The 22,809-nt window shown below is 41.0% G+C and overlaps 2 protein-coding genes and 1 pseudogene across 7 annotated transcripts in view; 2 read left to right on the forward strand and 1 right to left on the reverse strand.

Annotated features, from left to right (window-relative positions):
* The window catches only part of PDE6H (phosphodiesterase 6H), a 202,278-nt gene that overhangs the window by 38,644 nt on the left and 140,825 nt on the right, over positions 1-22,809 (forward strand). The window lies entirely within an intron of this gene.
* Positions 1,758-15,123, reverse strand: ART4 (ADP-ribosyltransferase 4 (inactive) (Dombrock blood group)). Its single transcript, XM_008259588.4, has 3 exons — positions 14,993-15,123; positions 11,076-11,784; positions 1,758-1,892 (listed from the first exon to the last, which is right to left on the reverse strand). Exons 1-3 carry the CDS (start codon positions 15,071-15,073, stop codon positions 1,801-1,803), a joined length of 882 nt encoding a protein of 293 aa, XP_008257810.2. The 5' UTR covers positions 15,074-15,123; the 3' UTR covers positions 1,758-1,800.
* Positions 16,211-22,415, forward strand: LOC127492069 (large ribosomal subunit protein eL15-like; annotated as a pseudogene).

Genomic DNA, 22,809 nt, shown 5'->3' on the forward strand with positions numbered 1-22,809 from the left:
CATAGATGCCAGTCTTCAGTCATGACACAGGCGCTCTTTGGGGAGTTCTGTGGAGTAGGTGAACTGGGTTCTACTTTTGTTACTTCTCATCCAAGTCTTCTCAAAGGGGCTAAGAGGCATGTACTTTGAGAATTCAAAGTTATGAAGCTAGTCCTCACCCTTCTTCATTTATCCAAGATTACATTCTTTGGAGGTAAAATAGTTCCCCATGTCCCCACCTAAATGGCTCACCACCTGAGAGAAGAGTTAAACATTTCCAACTGTGAGACTTGATAATTTTTCATTCTTTGCACATAATGCTTAGCACATAATGGGAATGGGAACTCAATATATATTTGATATTTGCTTTGTGTTCAATTGTTTTTCTCCCATATCCTCTCTTTCATCTCTGTATACAGCCACATATTCCCAATAAATATACTTAACTTTGTTATGAAGACTTAAAATCAGTTGTGCCACTAAATCCTCTATAGGTTAATGTTTGTGTTTAAAATTTGACTTTTAGGCCAGTGCCGCAGTTCAATAAGCTAATCCTGCGCCAGTGGCGCCAGCACACCGGGTTCTAGTCCCAGTCGGGGCACCGGATTCTTTCCCAGTTGCCCCTCTTCCAGGCCAGCTCTCTGCTGTGGTCAGGGAGTGCAGTGGAGGGTGGCCCAAGTGCTTGGACCCTGCACCGCATGGGAGACCAGGAGAAGCACCTGGCTCCTGCCATCAGATCAGCGCAGTGCTCCGGCTGCAGCGCGCCAGCCGTGGTGGCCATTGGAGGGTGAACCAACGGCAAAAGGAAGACCTTTCTCTCTGTCTCTCTCACTATCCACTCTGCCTGTCAAAAAAAAAAAAAATGACTTTTATTATACCTTAAACCCATATATGTAATACTCTGTTACTGGAAGTTAAATGAGGGTTCATCAACATCTTTCATTAATTTTTTTCTTTTATTTCTCAAGCTTTCATTTTTCCTCTCTTCTGAGACCACCCTAGTTTGATCTTGAATGCTGATAAAAAAAAATCTCGGAGGGAAATTTCAGCTTGGTTAAGTCTCTGGGGGCTCAGAGCTTTTCCACTTGTTGAGGCATTTTTCCTTTATTTTCTAACTCAATGTTCTTTGATTTGTTCCTATTTAGGATCACTAAATAAAAAAATGAGAGTACTTATAGCATCATAAATCCTTCAAGTGATTAATATAGAACGTCTAATTCAAATCATGTAAACAAAAATGTAATAAAGCAGCCTGGGGAATTCAACTTCAAGCACAATTTGATCTAGAGGTTCATACACTCTCACCAAGACTCAATTTCTTTTCATTTCTCAACTCTTCATTGTGCTAGCTCCTTTCTCAGGGAGGTAGTGTCTCTTTTGATAGCAAGATAGCTATGTTAGATACTTATACTGTGATTTTATTAATCTTCACTCAAAAAAGAGACTCTCATTCTACTCCCAATTCCAATTCCAGAAAGGTACCTTGACCGTATCTCACTCTCACAGGGTCATTTTTTATTCCAGTGTGAATCTCTGTGTCCATGGGGGAAGAAATGCACTGATTGGCCGAGGAGGCAGGCTGAGCTAGCTCTGCATCCCTTGATAGCAGCATGGGGATATTCAGGCTGCCCTGATTTCAGGGAGCAAGGCAAAGAGGTGCAGGGAAGGCAAAATAGACTTAGTAAGAGGAGGTCATTTACTGGCTTCAGCACATGTATAATAGGATCGTCCTTCCTGGCAAATGCATTCCCATTTGTAGCCAAATATCCAATAGAACATTTTCATTTAGATATTTTTTTATTAAAGGAGCCACAGATTCCTTTATATCCCATTTAGGAGGGGGAAGATGACACTGGTCAAAAAGAAAAGAAAAATATTAACTATAGGAGTAGGGGTGTACTTCTTGCTGGAATCTGTAAAAACAAAACAAAACAGAAATTAGAGATATTTTAGGTAGCAGATTTTTTTAAAAGTAGTTAATTTCTCCTCTCACTTAACAGAGAAAATTACTTATAAAAACATTTGAAATTAGTTACTTTAAGCAAAGTATTCTGTTTCATTTTTCTAACAGAATTTAACTTGCTTATGTTGCAGATAATGAAGCAAGTAGCAAAAGGTTTAGAGATTTACCTTAGATTACACTTCCATTGGGTAGAGATTTCATGATTTTCCACCTTTATCACCATCGATAGTATTATCATCACCACTCTCCACCTTAATTATCTTCTTTGTTACCACTGTGAAAGCTAACATTAAGTACTTGCCATATATTAATTCATTTTATCTTCACAACAAATCTATGAGGAATTTATTTTCATTGTCCTCATTTAAAACATTGTTTAACTTTCTTTTATTTGGAAGGCAGAGAGAGAAAGAAGACAGAGAAAGGATTTCCATCTGCTTGTTCACTCCCTAAATGCCTGCAACAGTCAGAGTTGGGCCTCACTGAAACCATGAAGGAGCCTAGAATTTAATCTGCATTTCCCATGTGTGTGGCAGGGACCTAAGAACTTGAGCCATCACCTGCCGCCTCCCAGACTGCACAGTAGCAGGAAGCTGGAATTGTTTTTGGAGCAAGATGCAGGCATCCCAAATGGTATCCTAAACACTGTGCCAAATGCCCATGCCTATCCTTACTTTTTATTGATGAGACTATGGCAAATGTGAAGAAACTTGCCATATGTCACAGGTCTAGTAAGTAGTGTAGGCAGCATTCACATTTAGGCCATCTGACTCAACTCTGTGTCATAACCACTGTGTTGTCAGTCCATACATTGCATATCCATTCACAGATTTTTTTTGAATTGCAAAGCACACAAGAAGTAGTGAGTCTTGCTTGCTGTGTTGTGTGTGTGTGTGTGTGTACATGTGTTGATACATACACACCTTTCATAGGAACTGTGGGAGAGGTTAACAGCTAGTGAGTTTTGACTGATGGAAACAAAACTAGAAAACAAAAACATTGCTGCCAGGTATGAGTCTTGATTGGGAATACAGTGGGCTAGGGAAGAGAGGGAGAGGGAAATCTAAAAATGGTCTATATAAAGATTGGGTCTCTTCTTCAACCAGTCTTCACCGGTGTTTAGGGTAGAAAAGATGTTTGAGATAGAAAAAGACTCTAGTCTAATTGCCTCAATCTACTCAGTTTTTGACAGGGTGACCAGATGAGGGAGAAAATATTTTCATAATGTGTAAAATCTTTTTGACTTACTGGAATTTCAGTTTGGGATCAGAAACCTACATCTACATCTGTATCCATATCTTCAGTAATTTTCAAAACCCAAATTTTTTACCAATAACAAGGAAATTAATAGTGAATATATTTTTTAAACTTTTTTCAAAGTTTGTGTTAAAGTTGTACATTCTGAATCCCCTCAGAGACCTCGGAACCATTAGTACCACTCTGGTGGGTTAGTCATTAGAATGATTCTCATTTTGTGTTTTGTTTTCTCCTTATAGAGGTTGGAGATCACATAGCTTTCCAACTCCATCCTCTATAACTTCTTAATGGGATAAGATTCTACTGAAAGGATTTATCAAAAAAAATGGTGGCAGAACAGGAGTATAACAGAAAAATCTGTTTTGGAGATGATTAGCTTTGGTGTTGAATCTCTGTCTCTAGCAGTCTTACCCTGACCATGCTAATTGCTTTCATTGAGTCTTAACTTTCTCATGTAAAAAATGAGAGCGTCTCAATGGATTTTGGAAACACTTTTATCACTACCACTACCACAGTTATTACTACCACAACCACCTCTAACCAAATCAGAACTTAGTATGTATTTAGTGAGTACAGTAATATATTCAGTAACCAGTGTTATCCTCAGAGCATCCTTATGAAATTGACACTATTATCTCTAATGTGCAGATGAGGGAAGTTAAGGCAAGGAGAGCTTAAGTATCTCTGTGAGTCCACATGGTAACATGAGCTCATACACTGAACTTAAGGAACTTAAATGTCCATTCTCATTCCTCATCAAACTTAGCGTATCAACCACGTTTATCATAGTTTACAACTCTCTCTTCCCTGATACTCTTCACTTTGCTCCTAGGATCCCACCTCTATTGGTTTTCTCCTCTCTCACCAGCCATTCCTTCTCAGTATTCTTTCTTTATTTCTTCTCATCCTGAGCTTATAAAATTGTGGAGTGCCCTGAGAAATGGTCCTTAGACAGCTTCTCTTCTTTATGTAAACACTGCTGTGGAGAGCTCATCTTATCTCATGTCTTTGAATATCACCCGTACCCCACTGATTGCAAATTTGCCTTTCTAGCCTGTGTCACTCTTTTGAATTCTGGGCTCTTGCATTCCTGTCAATCAGACGTCTATACTTGGAAGACTGTTTTATATGTCTGATACAACATGTCTGATACTAAATTCCTGTACCAGGCCTCAGCATTCATATCAGTACAGTAGGGTCAACAACCCAACTTTATGCCGCAGTCTCTGCCATCTACAAGCTTCTGTATCTCAGTAAATGCCAACGCTATCCTTTCAGTTACTCAAGCCCAAACCTTACAGCCATCCTGCACTCCTCTTGCTCTCTGACTGTTCACAGCTAGTATGTCAGGAAGTTCTCTTGTTTTAATCTTCAGAATATATAATGAACCAGGTCAAATATTGCCACTTCCCTTGCTACCATCTTCAATTCTCATTTGGATTATTTTTTTTTAAAAGTTATTTACTTGAAAAGTAAAGAGAGAGAGAGAGAGAGAGAGATTGAGATCTAGGTATCTTCCACTCTCTGGTTCACTCCTCAGATGCTGCAACAACTTAGGCTGGGCCAATCAGAGGCCAGAAGGCAGACTCCATCCAGGTCTCCTATGTGGGTAAAAGGGACCCAGACACTTTGGCCATCTTCCATTGCTTTCTCAGGCATATTAGCAGGGGCTGGATTGGAAATGGAGCAGCTAGGACTTGAACCCATGTTCACATGGAATGCCAGCATTGCAGGGGATGCTTAAGCTGCTGTGCCACAATACTGGCCCATCTTGTTTGGATTATTAAGTAGCCTCCTAACTAGTGTCTCTCCTTTAACTTTGCAGTCTATTCTCAATGGAGCTGTGAGATCAATTCTATTAAAATCTAAGTGAAATTTTCTATCCTCTGTCCGAAACCTTCCAATAGTTCCCATGTGATTAACAGGAAAAAGTCAAAACACTTAATCTAGTGTTAGGCAAATTCTCTCCAAAGCCTCTATCAAAATTCAGAGCGTAATGAGTGTTAAATTTTTAAGATATTAACTAGTCAAAATTTGTCACCATGTGAAAAGTACTTTCCCAGAAATTTTCAGCTTTATTTATAAGGGTGGGTGGGTGCCAAGAGCTATCACAACATTTCTGCAAGGCAAGCATTCCTTCCATTTTACAAATGAAGAAACAGGCTCTGGAGTTAAGTCATTTCACAAGGCCCTACTGCTAACATATACCCAGATCTTTCTGGCTCCAAAGTCTGTTCATTTTCCACATGCCACATGTTCTTCCAGATTCATTTGGTTACTTATTCTTTCATCCATTCATTTGAGACAGACACTCCTTCAAGGTCAGTGTGATGCACAAATAGAGAAAGCTAGTTTTAGAGAATTGAAGCCCAGAATAAAAGAAAACAGGAAAAAATAGTAGGTTGATAAACTAAATAATGGTAATAGCAATAGTAGCTTAAATGTTTTGTGTACTTACCTACGTCACACACTGTTCTAAGAACTTTTACATGCATTATTTAATTTTCTCCAAGCTAGAATCTTGTAAAGTAGTTTTTTTTTAAATTCCTATGTATATGTAAGGAAACCCAGGCACAGAGACTAAGCCATTTGTCCATGTTATCACTGCTAGTAGCTGACAAAGTTTACATATAAAATGAGGCTTATTACAAACAATTGGCTGCATTTTTTAGAGACATGTTAAGAATTTTGATTATGTGAAACATTTTAACAAATGAAACTCTTCTTTGTGAATCCATCGATACAGAACAGAGCATGTATTTTGTGAGTCTGCAGATTTTTGGCACAGATATGTTGCTGAAAGAAGCAACAGTTAAGGGCAAATAACTAATTAACATTCTGTTAACATATTTGAAGTCTTCTAGTGGGCATGGAAACATTTGTTCCTATGGTAACGAGTGTAGATCCCGGGAGGGGTGATAGAAGAGTCAGAGGGGAAAGCCTTTAGTTTAGAATGCTTTTTCTTTTGCAAATGTACTCCTTTAAATGTATTATGCTATTTGACCTCTTGACTCTCTGAAGGTGAGAATTCCTGGGAGTATTTTGACCTTGAGTTACAAATCAGCAGGATCAATTTTGACATCAAGTGAAGGTCTGGCAAACCCATTTTAGTACACCTCCTTTCATTGGTGGAATTATAGTTTCTGGACTGGCTGATTTGAAGGTCTTCCTGGTGTCTTTCAGTGTTCTGCCTATCCGACTAAGAGGGAACAGGGAGGAAACGTGATTCACCTGCCTCAGAGAGACTCTGGGGGAAATTGAATAGCTTGTGGCTTCTGTTAGTGAAAAAAAACCAAAACAATTGAAAGATTGAGAAATAGTCTCCTGAGAGGACTCCGTGTCTGTAAAGAAATATCAAGTGTGGATTCCCGAAGCTGGGCTAGTGGGAGGAGTGAAGGAGCAATAGCAGCTAACTAGAAAATCAGGTCTGGGGATTCTACTGATCTTACTCACTTACAGGAAGTGTAACCAGGTATAAAATAACATAAGCCAACAATTTTTTCTGCTTAACTGTAAAACTGGGAAGCTGATGCTTCAGGCCTGGACTAGCAGCTTCCTGCTTACCCATGTCCTAAGGCACAAATTCCTTGTTCTTTATCTCAACTTCTTTTCCAGAGCAGGGGCATCTGGTCAGGCTAGATCTACTTTCATCACCCATGGACCTCAGGGAACATCATGGTGAAGTGATGCATGAAGAAGGAATGCATTATCTATGATCTAGTTACAAGCCCTGGCTCCTGACACCAGAGACCTGCAGCTTTTTTTGTGATTTCACGGAACCAACACCCGCTTCCTTTTAGCCCCTTTATAAACCCTCAGATACCCTCACCCCACAGTTTTGGGATCCTTGAGGTTCGGAAGTCTGCTATGCTCTAAATTTGTAGGCAGATTAAATTTCCTTCACTCCATAACCTTGTCCTTGTTATTTTGATTTGGCACCAGGGACGGGGACCCACTTGTCTATAACAAGAAGGACCCCCATATTAGACAGACACACTACCGCCCCCATCACATGGTTCATACATGCATCAGCCCCATGCTATTCCAGGTTGTTGGGGTAAGTAGAGCATTGTTTACCCATTAACAGAAACATTCCGTAGCTTACTGAGGGGAAAAAAATGCTGTATCTAATAAATGAAAACATTCTGAAGCCAAGAAAGCTTTTTGTTTTTAATTGTAGAGATGTGTAGATAGAGTGGGTCCAACAAACTGACTGTGTTAACAACCAGTCAATGAGGTCTAGGTAGATAAGGCCAAATCAGAGAATGGACCAGAGTTCTCTGCAACTTTAAGAGTCCAGTATCAAAGGAAAAGGGCATCATTGCATCCTGGGTTTATTCCTCTCTGTCTTTTATCTTCCAGATAATTTCTTATCTGTAGTGGCTAGGAAAATGCTCCAATTCCATCTCTGGGTTGAAATGTGATATGTCTGACTTATCTCTTCCCTCTTCAGTTTATAGAGAAAAACATCAGTCTCCATGACCAATTGTATTTTTATTAACTGTTTATAAGGTCTTTTCCCAAGGTTCTAATTGGTACATTTCTATAAGAAAAATTTAGTCTGGTAATGCCATTGTGAATGACCACATCTGATCATTTCTGATTAAAGATCCTTACTCTTGACTAGAGATTGAAATTGGTAGTATATTTTCCCTCTCTAGGTTTTCAAGTATTGGAACTGTTTTTGGTTACCTTATCCAAGCCCAGATCACTCAGAGGTGTCAAAGAGAATCCCTCATTTATTATTGACTACATTGCAGTCATCTGTGGGTGTGAATTAATTCATATATGATAGTAACATGCTTTGTCCTTCTAAATCAAATAGGGCACAGTATTTGCTACAGAACTCTCTTTCTGTGAAATGACTTTATGGAAATATAAAAGATAAAAATAAATCAGCCAAGTCTTAAAAAGGAGCTTAACTTTTTTGATTGATACCTCTTAATTTCTCCTGCTTCCATTCATTTTTCTTCTTCTTCTTCTTCTTTTTTTTTTTTTTTTAAACAGGCAGAGTGGACAGTGAGAGAGAGAGACAGAGTGAAAGGTCTTCCTTTACCGTTGGTTCACCCTCCAATGGCCGCCGCAGCCGGCGCACTGAGGCTGGCGCACTGTGGCTGGCGCACTGCGCTGATCCGAAGGCAGGAGCCAGGTGCTTCTCCTGGTCTCCCATGGGGTGCAGGACCCAAGCACTTGGGCCATCCTCCACTGCACTCCCGGGCCACAGCAGAGAGCTGGCCTGGAAGAGGGGCAACCGGGACAGAATCCGGCACCCTGACCGGGACTAGAATCTGGTGTGCTGGCGCCGCTAGGCGGAGGATTAGCCTATTGAGCCGCGGTGCCAGCTCATTTTTCATAATATCATAAGAGCTCTTTCTAAAATATTGATCTAGTTGGTATTACATTCCTTAAAAACTTCTAACAACTTTTATTACCTACAGCATGTAGTTTAAAAGCCCTGAGTATGGAATACCAGACCTTTACTTCCAGGCTCTAGCTAAGCTCTCCCACCTGGGTAAGTGACTACTCTTTTCCTGCTCCTATACCCTTCCTACATCCTACACAACCTGCACCCCAGCCATCCAGAAGTTCAGAGATACCCTGAGGACATTGTACTGTCTGAAATCCCTGTGACTTGGCATATGCTCTTCTCTGCTTGAAAAGACTTTTCCGTTATTTTACTGAAAACCCTCATGCTCATGTCAAGACTCCCTATTGTGGGGCTTGGCATTATGGGACAGCAGGTTAATCCACTGCCTGTAACACCAGCATCCCATGAGCACCAGTTCAAGTCTGGGCTGCTCCACCTCCAATCCAGCTCCCTGCTAAGGTCCTGGGAAAGTAGCAGAAGATGGCCCAAGTCCTTGGGCCTCTGCCACCCATGTGGGAGATCTTGATGGAGTTCTAGATTTGTGGCTTCAACTTCGACTAGCCCTGGCCATCGTGGCCCTTTGGGAAGTGAACCAGGTAGATAGAAGAATCTCTCTTTCTCTTTCTCTCTATAACTCTGCCTTTCAAGTAAATAAATAAATCTGTTTTTAAAAGACCCCCCTTGTGTTTCTGCCTTACTTCCCTCGGGGAGAATGAGGTCCTTCCTGCACTTAGCAGCCACAAACCATTGCTTAGACATTTGGATAGATATTTGTTCATGTTTCCCTTTCTCATTAGACTAAGCCTTCTCCCAAGACAATGATTTTACTTTATTCATCCTGTATGAAAGCTTCCTATCACAGTAGAAAACAGTTGATAAGTGGAAAATTAATGAATATATTTTGCTTCCTACTTTAATTTTAGAACTTCTTAATCTTGTAGTGACTTATGACAAAAATGAGTTTGAGGGAGAAGATAAAAATGCTATATTTACATGTTATCTTTTGAAGATTCAGTCTGTCTGGAATTTTCTTGCATAACACAACAGTCTCCCTTATTTATGGTTTCACTTTCTACAGTTTCAGTTACCTATAGTTCACTGCAATACAAAAGTATTAAATGGAAAATTCCAGAAATTATTCATAAGTTTCAAATTGAGCACTATTTTGAGTAGCATAATGAAATTTCTTTATGACCTGTTCTTTTCAGCCCTGGACATAAATCATTCCTTGTCTAGGGTATCCATGTTGTATATGCAACTTTGCCATGATATATATGGCTGCTCTCTTGGTTATAGAATCTGCTATGTTGTATCACAGTTCTTGTGTTTAAGTAGCCTTTCTGTCACAATGCTTGTATCATTCATCATTCACCTCATTTCACATAGGCATTCAAAACTTCACATCATCACAAGAAAGGTGAATACCATATAATAAGATTTTGAGAGGTAGCTGGAAAGTGAGAATATACAATTTTTTGCAGTATATTGTAATTCTTTTTCATTATGCTGTGTATTAACTTCAGGTATATATGTATAGGAAAAACATAGTATATGTATTTATAGGGTTCAGTACTATCCATAGTTTTAGTTGTACCGTGGGGGACTTGTAATACATCTCACAAGTTTAAAGGGGAACTACTGTGATGCTATGATTGAAATTGAGGTAGTTGAAGAGAAAGACGAGAGAAAAAAACAAGAAATAAAGCATGTGTTCTCTAATCTGTCGGTTTGAACACTACTGGATACTGAGATCTATATTTTTGGTATTTTTCCCCCCAAGCCCACTTAGAAAAAATAACTTTTATAAAATAATCATGGTGGGGCTGGCACTGAGGCATAGCAGGTTAAGCCTCTACTGTGATGCTGGCATCCCATATGGGTGCCAGTTCCAGACCTGACTGTTCCACTTCCCATCCAGCTCCCTGCTAATGTGCCTGGGAAAAAAGTGGAAGATGGCCTAAGTGCTTGGGTTCCTGCACCCATGTGGGAGAGCCAGAGGAAGCTCTGGGCTTCTGGCTTCAGCCTGGTGCAGCCCTGGCCTTTGTTGCCATTTGGGGAGTGAACCAGTAGATGGAAGATCACTCTGTCTCTGTGTAACTCTGCCTTTCAATATAAATGAATAAAAGTCATGGTCTGTGATTCTGACAAGAGTAGATTCAACTTAGATCAATAATACATTTTAGGGGCTGGTGCTATGGTGTAGTGGGTAAAGTTGCTGCCTGCAGTGCCAGCATTCCATATAGGTGCCGGTTTGAGCCCAAGCTGCTCCATTTCTGATCCAGCTCCCTGCTCATGTGTCCAGGAAAGCAGTACAAGATGGCCCAAGTCCTTGCACCCCTGCACCTTCATGGGAGACCTGGAAGAAACTCATGGCTCCTGGCTTCAGATCTGCCCAGCTCTGGCCTTTGCGGCCATTTGGAAGAGTGAACCAGCAGATGGAAGACATCTCTGCCTCTGCCTCTCTGTAACTTTACCTTCAAATAAATAAATAAATCTTTTAAAAAATACCTTTTAGCAGCTGGCAGTTATATGTGCTCAGATTCCCAGCTGACCGCAATTGCACCCAGTATCCTCCTGGATAGTAGCTCATATTTGTGACCTCAAACAACTCATAGGGAGGTATTAGGACTTCTTTCTTGAGGGAGAAGTCTTGTACAGGTGCACCCAGGCAAGTCAGTATGGTAAATAGTGTTTGGTTTCCAAACTTCTGTGCTTCTTCTCTTAAGAGGGAGGTGTAGAGGAATTGGCCAAATCGAACGATGGCCCCTATGTAGGCCTCAAAGTAGACATCCTTGGTGCCATGATGCACCTCATAACACAGACTGTTGTTCTTCATGACCATCTCTTTCCTCAGCAGCTGGACTGCTGAGGTCAGGTAGTAGTGTAGATATTTGAAATGGAACGAATGTTCATACTGCTGTGGAGTCCTGGCAACACTGGTCATGGCCCTCATAAAGTCAGAGCGAACATTGCTGTTCAATGTATAAACCAAGATGGCCACAGCATGTGTAATAGTCATGTTCTCGGGGAGAGCTTTTGCTAGGTTCAGCCAGGTTAAGTGGGCTTTTTGCCATACCCTGGAGTAGTTCTTATGGGCTTGCAGCTCTTTCATGAAATAATCTCCTTGACTTAACTCCTCCATGACCTGTTTGCTACAGCCTTGGTATTGATCATCAAAGGAATCTGGTGCCAAGTCAAAGTTGATTTTAATTGCAACCTGGAAGTAAAGAAAAATCTTACTTTTAATTTCCCAAACCAGTTGGTAAATGTAGTAGCAGATTTGCTTCACTGTATATAGCCAAATATCCCCAAAACAAAGATTTGTTGATTATGTTACATCTTGTCCTTTTAGCATCATTGACCTGTGCCAAAGATTGAACTTGGTTGGCTGAACATCAATGAAAGATGAAAATACTCATCAAAAGTTCACCTTTCCCTGGGAGGAAGTAACCCTTTTTATATCACTGAAATCACAGTGTTTTTGCATATTGGGTACTTTGAATAAAAAATAATAACCTTATAGTTTAATTAAATTAGATACTTCAATTCATGGAAAATAGAATTTTGAAAAATATTTGTTTTGGTGCAAAAAAACCTAAAGTACATAAGTACAAAGAGTCTTCAGAAACTCATGGAAAGTGTGTGTTATGAAGAAACTATGATGGATTTAATTTTTTCACTTATTAACTTATCTTTAAAATTTACATTTATTTATATGAAAGGCACAATAATAGACACACACACACGAGAGAGAGAGAGAGAGAAAGAGAGAAAGAGGTGTGGGAGATATAGATATCTTTCATCTGCTTGTTCATTCCCCAAATGCCTACAATAGTGGGGTTGGGCTAGGCTGAAGTCAGAAGGAACCAGGTGGTAGGGAACCAAGTACTTGAGCCACCACTTGTTAACTCCCAAGTTTCACATGAGCAGGAGCTAGATTGAAAGTGAAGGGAAGACTTGAATCTAGGTACTCTGAAATGGGATGTGGGCATCCCAAGCAGTAGCTTAATCTGCTTTATCACAGTGCCTGAAATTTACCTTTTAATTCCATCTTTCCATAAATGTTTGAAGTACTTTCATACTTTGTGTTTCATCTATGTTCCTCCCCCTTCATATTTTCTCTTAAATGTTATAGGGATTATCTCTTTTATGAATGCTTAGAATCTATATAAAATGTTTGCCCACTTAATTTCAGAAAAGCCTTAAGGGATGAGTGGTATTAGGCTCTCCAAAGGGGCCTCCATTAAATTACAACCCTCCTGTCTTCTTAGATCCTGAAAAAACTGAGGAAAAAAAAGAACAAATGTGAAGGTTAACTATAATTTTTTTTATTGGATCATGCCGTTTTGGAGTACACATCTGCAAGTCTGAGGTCAAATAAGCTTGGTAAGAGTAAATTCCAGGGCCGGCGCCATGGCTCACTTGGCTAATCCATGGCCTGCAGCGCTGACACCCCGGGTTCTAGTCCCAGTTGCTCCTCTTCCAGTCCAGCTCTCTGCTGTGGCTTGGGAGGGCAGTGGAGGATGGCCCAAGTGCTTGGTCCCTGCACCCGCATGGGAGACCAGGAGGAAGCACCTGGCTCCTGGCGATCCTGGCTTCGAGTTGGCGTAGCACACAGGCCGCAGTGCGCTGGTTATAGCGGCCATTTGGGGAGTCAACCCAAGGAAGGAAGACCTTTCTCTCTGTCTCTCTCTCACTGTCTAACTCTGCCTGTCAAAAAAAAAAAAAAAAAAAAGTAAATTCCAGGTTGAGGCAGACTTGCCCCCTCAGTTGCAGGCAGTATTGCGCTGTGACCTGTCCAGGTGACATTCTTACAATGGAGGAACAAAGATCACATACCCTTTTGCCATCAGACTAACACCCAGGAAGAAGAAGCAGAGCAGAGCTCAACCCAATATACCCAGTTATTGCTTTTAAAACATTTTATTTATTTATTTACTTACTTACTTATTTATTGTATTGCTACCTATAAAGTGCATGTGTCCATGTCCAAAGGAGCAGAGTGAGTGAAGGGTGAAGAGAGGTGTCCTCTTCTTGGAAACCCGGAATGGGAAAAAGATATTCTTTTCTAATGTGCGGCCAGTTGAATATCACTTATTGACAGCTAATGCTGCTAAACTGAAGTTAGGGGACTGAAAAAAAAGTCCACTAAGCCATAACAGTTTGCCATTTAGAGCCTTAGCTGAATTATCTAAATCCAAATAGATGCTTCTTTCTGAACAATGCAATGATGCTTTATACATAAATAGTACTAAGGTGCATGTTGAAAGACAAGAGTCCATCCAGTCAATGTTAAGTATGTTGAGACTGGAACTCAAAAACACACCACTGGATGTTTTTACTGTATTATTTGTGAGATATCATCTGGTGTGTAAACTAGGACAGATTTTTAAGACAGATTAAATAATTTTAACCAGTAAAGGCATTGTGGCTCAGTGGGTTAAGTTGTTACCTGAGATGCTAGTATCCCAAATGAGTGCTGGTTTGAGTCCTGGCTGTTCCACTTCTCACCCAGCTCTCTGCTAATGCACCTGGGAAAGCAATAGAAGATGGCCCAAGTTCTTAGGCCCCTGGACCAGGATGAAGTTCCTGGCCATTTGGGGAGTTAACCAGCAAATAAAAGATCTCTGTCTTTCCTTTGCTTGCTCTCTATAACTCTGCCTTTCAAACAAACAAATAAATAAATCTTCATAAATAAATTTAACAATAATTCTTTACAGTAGATTTAAAAATATGTCTACAGAATCTATTTAAGCCAAAGCAAACAAAACCAATAATATCCTGTTACCAAACCTCATGATAAACTCCAAAATCTGTATTACTAGATCTCAAATATATTCTGTGATCTCTTAACATTAGATTATTTTTTCTTATGTAGAATTCTGTAGTACCATGCTTATAATTTCAGTTGATCTGTATAGTGCAGTTTAAAGACATAGATTTGGTTTATTTTGTATTATTTGTTATATGGAAACAAGATTTTACTTAATTTTAAGTGGAGAATCAAGAAAATAACTATGCAACTGGCTTTTATAATTCTAAATTTATAAACTCTAAAGAGGTCTACATTTTTAATAATTGCTTTCAGTTTTCACTAATACTATGCGGTTACTTCAAAAGTGAAATTAAAAGATTAGTTTGAGGCAAAAATCTTTGAAATCCATGCATTCAAGGGGTCTCCAAAAATTTTGTGGAAAGTGCCATATTATGAAAAAAATGGATTTCAAAATTCTTTTATACCACAATACACTTATCTTTTAATTCCATTTCTCATGAACTTTTGGAAGCATCCTTATATTTATTAAAATTATTGAATGAAAGTAGATCCCAAGTGAATAAAGTTTCGCTTATTTAGAGGTTGTCACCAGGTGAACGATCTGTTGGAGAATTTATCATAAAGAGATCATCCCCTCATCACCTCCTACCTCAGAACTCTTTGTGGATCTCTGCAGGCCAGAAAGGAGCAGCAGGAGGGGCAGCTGCCCCTTAAGGAGAAAGATTCTCATGGCCGCAGCTGCAGTAACCCCGGGAAGAAGAATCCTCCAGCACCTTTTGATCAATAGGCAGGAATGGCTTGTGTTGAAAGCACTTCTCCTTTGCTACTGCAACTTCATCTTGAAATGGGTTCTCCAGACTTCCCTTGGGTTTTTCTTTGAGTGAGTCTCAGCAAGAACTCTCCGTGATCCTGTCTGTGCTGAGACTTCTGTTGACCACCACCAACCAGCAGCTTTTCCCGGAGGTTGAAATCAACTCCAACTTCTTTGCTGAGTTGAAATTCCTTTGAAAGAGCCAGGCATGTGCACCAAATAAGGGTTTCGAAAGAGAATCCCTTAGTTTCCAGTTAAAAGGCACATCCCATATCTGATTTGTATTCAGGGGAATGCCAAAGGCCCATTAAGGGTCAGGTTCTGCAGTCTAGCCTTAATTTTCCCAGCAAGGCAGGAAGAAGCATGATCTGCACAGCATTTGAGGCCAGTGCATTATCTTGAGCCTCAGGCTTCTATTGTGAGTAATAAGATTGGCGCATGCAGGGCGGCTGGCAGGATTCCTCCTCAAGGTGGGACTCTGTCAAGCTCGGCTGGTGCGGCTGATAGGCCCTGCCCAGCATGGGCTGCCACGCCTTTTAGAGTGGTTGTCAGAAGGAAGGCTCTTTTTGCTGCTTTTCCATGGCACAATTGAAACTCTCTAATCCTTGCTGGCGGTGTGGCTCACTAGGCTAATCCTCCACCTGCAGTGCTGGCACACTGGGTTCTAGTCCTGGTCAGGGCGCCGGATTCTGTCCCGGTTGCTCCTCTTCCAGTCCAGCTCTCTGCTGTGTTCCGGGAAGGCAGTGGAGGATGGCCCAGGTCCTTGGGCCCTGCACCCGCATGGGAGACCAGGAGAAGCACCTGGCTCCTGGCTTCGAATCGGCCCAGCGTGCTGGCCGCAACGCACTGGCCGCTGGCTGTAGCACAAGTGTGGGGTAAACCAATGGAAAAAGGAAGACCTTTCTCTCTGTCTCTCACTGTCTAACTCTGCCTGTCAAAAAAAAAAAAAAAAAAGAAAGAAACTCTCGAATCCAGAGTTCTTCCCAATTTTCTCTTCTGAAAGCATTAGATCCACACTGTGCTAGTCTACAGTGAATTCTAATGATGACTGTCAGAAGACATGTAGGAGTAAAACTGACATGAATCAAGAGTAGGATTTAGTGTGTGAATTTAACCCCAGTGTTTAATTAAACACTTGCCTTTAGGCACTTCCCTTTCTAGTCTGAACATCCTTCCTCATTCCCAAATCCTGTGATAATTGTTTTTCTTGCTAATATTTCCTATCTATGCTTCCTGATGGACTATCTGACCGTTAAGTGAAACTAAATCCTATTCCTGGAAATGCTTTTCAGTAAGTATTTTTAATCTGATTTTTCTGATGATGGTAGCAGTTCTGCTAGACTAACAAATATTTTAGATATTTTCTAGAATATATAGAAAAATGCAAAGGAGGAAACAAAATTACCCATAACCCGTGACCTAAAATAAAGCCACTATTTAAATTTATATTTTGTTTTACACATACACATATATAAACACACACTGTGGAATGGAAATAATATACTATGAGGTTGTGCTTACCATTTTTTGCCTTAAAATTTGAATTTGTGTACTTATTTATTTGCAAGGAAGAGAAACAGAGAAAGAGGGATAGAGATTTCTTTCTGTTAGTTTACTTCCCAGGGCTGGGCCAGGCTGAAGCCAGGAGGCAGGAACTCAATCCAGATCTCTTACATAGGTGGCAGGGACTCAACTACTTGGACTATCACTTGCACTTTCCCAGGGTGCATATTAAGCTGGAATGGAGAGCAGAGCCAGGACTCAAACCCAGGCACTCAGCTATGGGATATGGGCATCTCAAGTAGGGGCTTAACCACTAAGACAAACTCCTACCCTGAACAGACTCTTGAATGACATTTAGTTGATTTCTCAATTCTCCCACTTCACGTTTGACTTGGCAAGATGCTTAACCTCTCTGTTCCTTAGTTGCTTCATGTGTTAAATGGAGATAACAGCGTGTACCTCACTGAAGTGTTGATACCTTTTTTTTTAAAAAGATTTATTTATTTATTTATTTGCAAGAGAGAGAGGAGAAGCAGAGAGAGAGTGAGAGAGAGAGAAAGAGAGAGAGAGAGGTCTTCCATCTGCTGGTTCACTCCCCAATTGGCTGCAATGGCCGGAGCTACGTTGATCCGAAGCCAGGAACCAGGAGCTTCTTCCGGGTCTTCCACGCGGGTGCAGGGGCCCAAGTACTTGGGTCATCTTCTTACTGCTTTCCCAGGCCACAGCAGAGAGCTGGATCAGAAGTAGAGTAGCCGGGTCCCAAACGGGCGTCCATATGGGATGCGGGCGTTTTAGGCCAGGGCGTTAATCTGCTGCGCCACAGCGCAAGCCCTGGGTTGATACCTTTATAACCCTTAAAACTGCATCTCATGCTTAGAAATTGTTTAACATATAAAAACAATTACCCTTTTTATGTACCGGTTTATTTAATAAAAAAATGTCTTCTATTCAGCTTGTTTTCAATTTTGCACTGTTATAATTAACAGTTTAGGAGCATATTTTAGGCATAAATCTGTTTCTGACAACTTTTTTTTTTTTTAAAAAAGATTTATTTTACTTGAAAGTCACAGTTACACAGGGAGAAGATAAGCAGAGAGAGAGAGAGAGAGATCGATCTTTCATGCTCTGGTTCACTGCCCAGATGGCCGCAATGGCCAGAACTGCACTGATCCGAAGCCAGGAGCCAGGAGCTTCTTCTGGGTCTCCCACGTGGGTGCAGAGGCCCAAGGACTTGGGCCATCTTCTACTACTTTCCCAGGCCACAGCAGAGAGCTGGATTGGAAATGGAGCAGCTGGGTCTCGAACCATCACCCATATGGGATGCCGGCACTGCAGGTGATGGCTTTACCTGCTACGCCACAGCGCTGCCCTCTCACAACTTTTAAAAAATTATTTATTTATTTATTTACTTGAAAGGCAGAGTTAGAGGGAGAGACAAACTCAGGCAATCTTCCATCAGCTGGTTCACTCCCCAAATGGCTGCCATGGCCAGGACTGGGCAAGGCCAAAGCCTGGACTCTCCAACTCCATCCAGGTCTCCCACGAGGGTGCTAGGGGTCCAAATACTTCCATATTCTGCTGCTTTCCCAGGCTCATTAGCAGTGAGCTGGTTAGAAAGTGGAGCAGCAGGGACTTAACTGGCACTCAGGCCATAGCTTAACTTATTAACACACCACAACATCAGTCCCAAGTTTCTCAAAGTTTTAAAGACACAGTTCTAGTGATGTGATCACTAAATAATGGAATGTTTAATTTTTGGAATAAATAGCAATCAGTGGCTATGTATGAAGGTATCCATTTAAAACTCTAAAAATTCTTAAGATTCCTCAATATCAATTGATACTTTGAGATATGGAATCATTATAAACAGAACTGGAATTACAGTCAGAAAATTTGAATTATGGGTCTAGTTCTGTTCATAATGTTGACTGAAAGAACTTAAACCACAAGGAATCTGTGCTGAAACTCAGTTTTCATAACTTTATAGATTTACCAAAATAAATAGGCAATAATGATTTTCTTCTATGAAAGGGTACTGTGTTTCAAGACCCTTTTGCCTGTTATGTCAGCCCATGAGACAACCTTGTAAAGGTGACACCTTAACCTTCAAGTTACAGATGTGGTGGCTTAGGCCCTGTTAAGTCAAATGAAGTTTCTGCTATCATAGGCACTTTTCTCTCCCCTGCAGCTCACTTCCACTTCCAGACTAAGACCACTAGAGGGCACCAGGACCTTTTGTAAGCTTTCCATGCCACTCCCTTGTTTACAACTTGGAGAAGGAGGAAGAGAGAGGAAGAGAGAGAAGGGGGTGGTGGAGAGGAAGTGAAAAGAGAGGAAGGGGAAAGAGAGAAAGACAGTGACAACTGGGATAAGAAAGACCTGAGGTCTCGTGTGTATGTGTACATTTCTGAGTTAAAATGAAAAAGTTTCCTCACAATGTTTAGAGTCATTAAAAATGATCTTTTGCCTCAAGGGCTGTTTTGTTGAGATGTCTATGTGAGAATTTAATATCAGTTAATTTAGAGTTTAGGGCACACTCATTCATTGTTAAATCTAATTATTCAAAACACAATCTATTTGTGCTGTCTTGATGGGTAAAAGGGGTGCAGGTTTTGAAATAGCGTAAATTTGTGTGAATTTTATCTCTGTCATGTCCTAGTTTTTGTGAATTTGAGCAAGTCATGTTCTCATTCTTGTTTCTTCAAATGTGAAAGTTAAAATGAGAACAGCAATATTGTGGGGCTATGTTGACAGTGAAATTGCGATACTCTATAAAATATCATGGAGTGGATCCATCTGCTCTATTGTCTTGCAAGCAGATTGATTAGAGACTGGAACAGGGACTCTTGGGAAAGACACTTCAGTTACATTCCCAGCTGTACACTTCTGTTGTTTTTGATCTTGGCCCAGCTACTAAACCTTTCTATTCTTATTTTCTAAGTCTCCTAATGCCAATGACATTTTGCAGTTGCTGAATGCCTTTTGGCTTTTCTCTCTCTCTCTTTCTCTCTCTCTCTCATATGTATGAGAGGCAAAAACAGATAGAAAGCTCCCTATGTTAGTTCATCCCCCAAATGCCTGCAATAGCTGAAGTTGGGCCAGGCCAGAGCTATTGCCAAGAGCAAGAAATTCAACCGAGGTCTTGACATGATGGCCCACCAATTACTTGAGTCTTCACTGCTGCATCCCAAGGTCAACATTAGCAGGAAGCTGGAGTTGGGAGATGGAGCTGTGAATTGAAGCCAGGCACTACAGTGTGGGATGTGGGCCTCCCAACTAGTGTCCTACCTGGTAGGCCAAATGCACATCCCTACTTAGATATTCCAAGACTAGCAATTCATATACAGTCCAGCACAATGAACATCAATTTTGTTAGTTTTTTATTAATATAAACAGGTTTTGCTAATTTTCTTGTTCTCTTTTCTAGTATAAATTCCAGACCTTCTAGACTAGTTTCCAAAGCTACTTTCAGAGCATAGTTGAAGTAGGAGAGCCTTGTCCAGGGGTTAACTGTCTTTTGCTGCTAGCTTGAAGGCTTGGCAATGACTCTTCATAGCTCCAGTTTGGCTCTTGTTGAATTCCCTCAGATCTGTATCAATTTAGTCAGAGTATTTTATTGCCAGAAGTCCTTGCTGTTTACAGCAAAGCAATTTGATAGAGAATCCACGGTTCGGTTGTCAGAATGGTTTTGAGTTGTCCACATTAAAAAAAAAAATGGTTTAAGGTGAACAATTAATGTATTTCATATATACAGGTTTAGGAGCATAGTGATACTTCCCACCCTAGCTTCCCTCCTTCCCACATGCCCACCCTCCTTCCTCCTTCCTTTCTTATTCTTTCTTTTAAATTTTATAACTTTCAGTTTATTTATACTCATAAGATTAATCCTACACCATGTAAAGAATAGGGCTTCATTCTTTTTATGACTGAGTAGCATTCCATAGTATACATATACCATAATTTCTTTATTCAGTCATCAGTTAATGGACATCTGGGTTGACTTCTTATCTTAGCTATTGTGAGTTGAGCTGCAAGAAATGTGGGGGTATAAGAAACTCTTTCATATTCTGATTTCATTTTATTTGAGTAAATTCCCAGGAATGTGATTACTGAATCATATGGTGTATCTACTTTCAGACTTAGATATCACCATACTGTCTACCACAATGGTAGTTTACATTGTCACCAAAAGTGGATTAGGGAATCTTTTCCCTCACATCCTCACCAGCATTTGAGTTATCCATATTTAAACTTGGCAGTAAGCCGGCGCCTCGTCTCAATAGGCTAATCCTCCGCCTGCGGCGCCGCACACTGGGTTCTAGTCCCAGTCGGGGTGCCGGATTCTGTCCCGGTTGCCCTCTTCCAGGCCAGCTCTCTACTATGGCCCGGGAGTGCAGTGGAGGATGGCCCAAGTGCTTGGGCCCTGCACCATGGGAGACCAGGATAAGCACCTGGCTCCTGCCTTCGGATCAGCGAGATGCGCCGGCCACAGCAGCCATTGGAGCGTGAACCAACGGCAAAGAGGAAGACCTTTCTCTGTCTCTCTCTCACTGTCCACTCTGTAAAAAAAAAAAAAAACCTAAACGTGGCAGTTTATCTTCCACACCCTAAGGAAGTAAGCAAAGCAACCTCAGTTGTTTCATATTTTATAGCCTTTTCATAGCTAAAAGTTTATACCTACAGAATGGTTGCAAGAATGGGACCAAAGCCTTTCTGTCAGCCAGCAGCCAGCAGATGTGACCCAGTATGAGTGAATACAAGTACATCCAGGAGTTACGGAGAAAGAAGCAGTCGAATATGACACATTTTCTCTCCTGAGGGTCTGCTACTGACAGTACCTCCAGCTCTCCACACTTCACAGAGTGGCCACCATACCTGGCCTGACAAAGTGCTCAGACTGGGATACGAGGCCAAACTAAGTTATATCACACTTAGGATTCATGTGCATTGTAGTGGCTGCCCATGCCCGGTTCCTAAGGGTATGACCTACAGCAAGCCTGTTCATAATGGTGTTAAGCAGCTAAAATTTACATGAAGCCTTCAGTGTACTCTGGGGGCTCTGAGTCCTGAATTCTTACTGTGTTGCTGAAGGTTCTACATACACATTCTTTTGAGGTTATCCTCATTGATCCGTTTCGCAAAGTCATCAGAAGAAATCCCGACACCTGGTGGATCACCAAACCAGTCCACAAGCACAGGGAGATGTGTGGGCTGACATCTGCAGGCTGCAAGAGTTGTGGCTTTGGAAAGGGACAAGTCCCACCACTCTATTGGTGGCTCTTATGCAGTCTGGAGAAGGTTCAGTGCCCTCCAGCTGTGCTGATACTGCTAACACCACTAATGTTTGTAAAATTCATACCTAGTCAACCGTTCATGTCTGCTGAAAGGTGTTATTTACCCATTAAAACTAGTCTGCATATTATTTTTTTAAAGGTTTATTTATTCGAAAGAGTTACACAGAAAGAGGAGAGGCAGAGAGAGAGAGAGAGAGAGAGAGAGTTCTTCCATCAGATGGTTCACTCCCCAGATGGCTGCAGTGGCCGGAGCTGCGCCGATCCAAAGCTAGAAGCCAGGAGCTTCTTCCAGGTCTCCCACATGGGTGCAGGGACCCAAGGACTTGGGCTGTCTTCTACTGCTATCCCAGGCCACAGCAGAGAACTGGATTGGAAGAGGAGCTGCCAGGACTAGACCCGGCACCCATATGGGATGCCGGTGCTTCAGGCCAGGGCATTAACCGGCTGAGCCACAGTGCTGGCCCGTCTGCAGATTATTTCATGAATGCTTCATAAAATTATGAAAGTTAAAAGTGCAATAATGTTTGAAGACTAAGGAAAAAAAAGAATGGTGCAAGTCTGATCCACATTCATGAACTGTTTTTGTTTTGCTCCAACAACTTTCATTCTCTCTTTTTGCTAAACCACTTCAGAGTAAATTGCAGATATTATGAACTTTTACCCTGAAATACCACAGCACTTATTTCATAAAACAAGGACATACTTATACAGAACCAGAGCAAAATTGCCAATGTCATTTATAAAATACTGTCTAATTCATAGCCTACATTCAAAGTTCATTACTGTTCCTGTAACATCCTTTGCCTCTTTTCCAGATTAGAATTTGCATCCAGTAACCTCAGCTCTTTATTCGCCTTT

Source organism: Oryctolagus cuniculus, chromosome 9, assembly GCF_964237555.1.
Source record: "Oryctolagus cuniculus chromosome 9, mOryCun1.1, whole genome shotgun sequence".
Taxonomy (NCBI): domain Eukaryota; kingdom Metazoa; phylum Chordata; class Mammalia; order Lagomorpha; family Leporidae; genus Oryctolagus; species Oryctolagus cuniculus.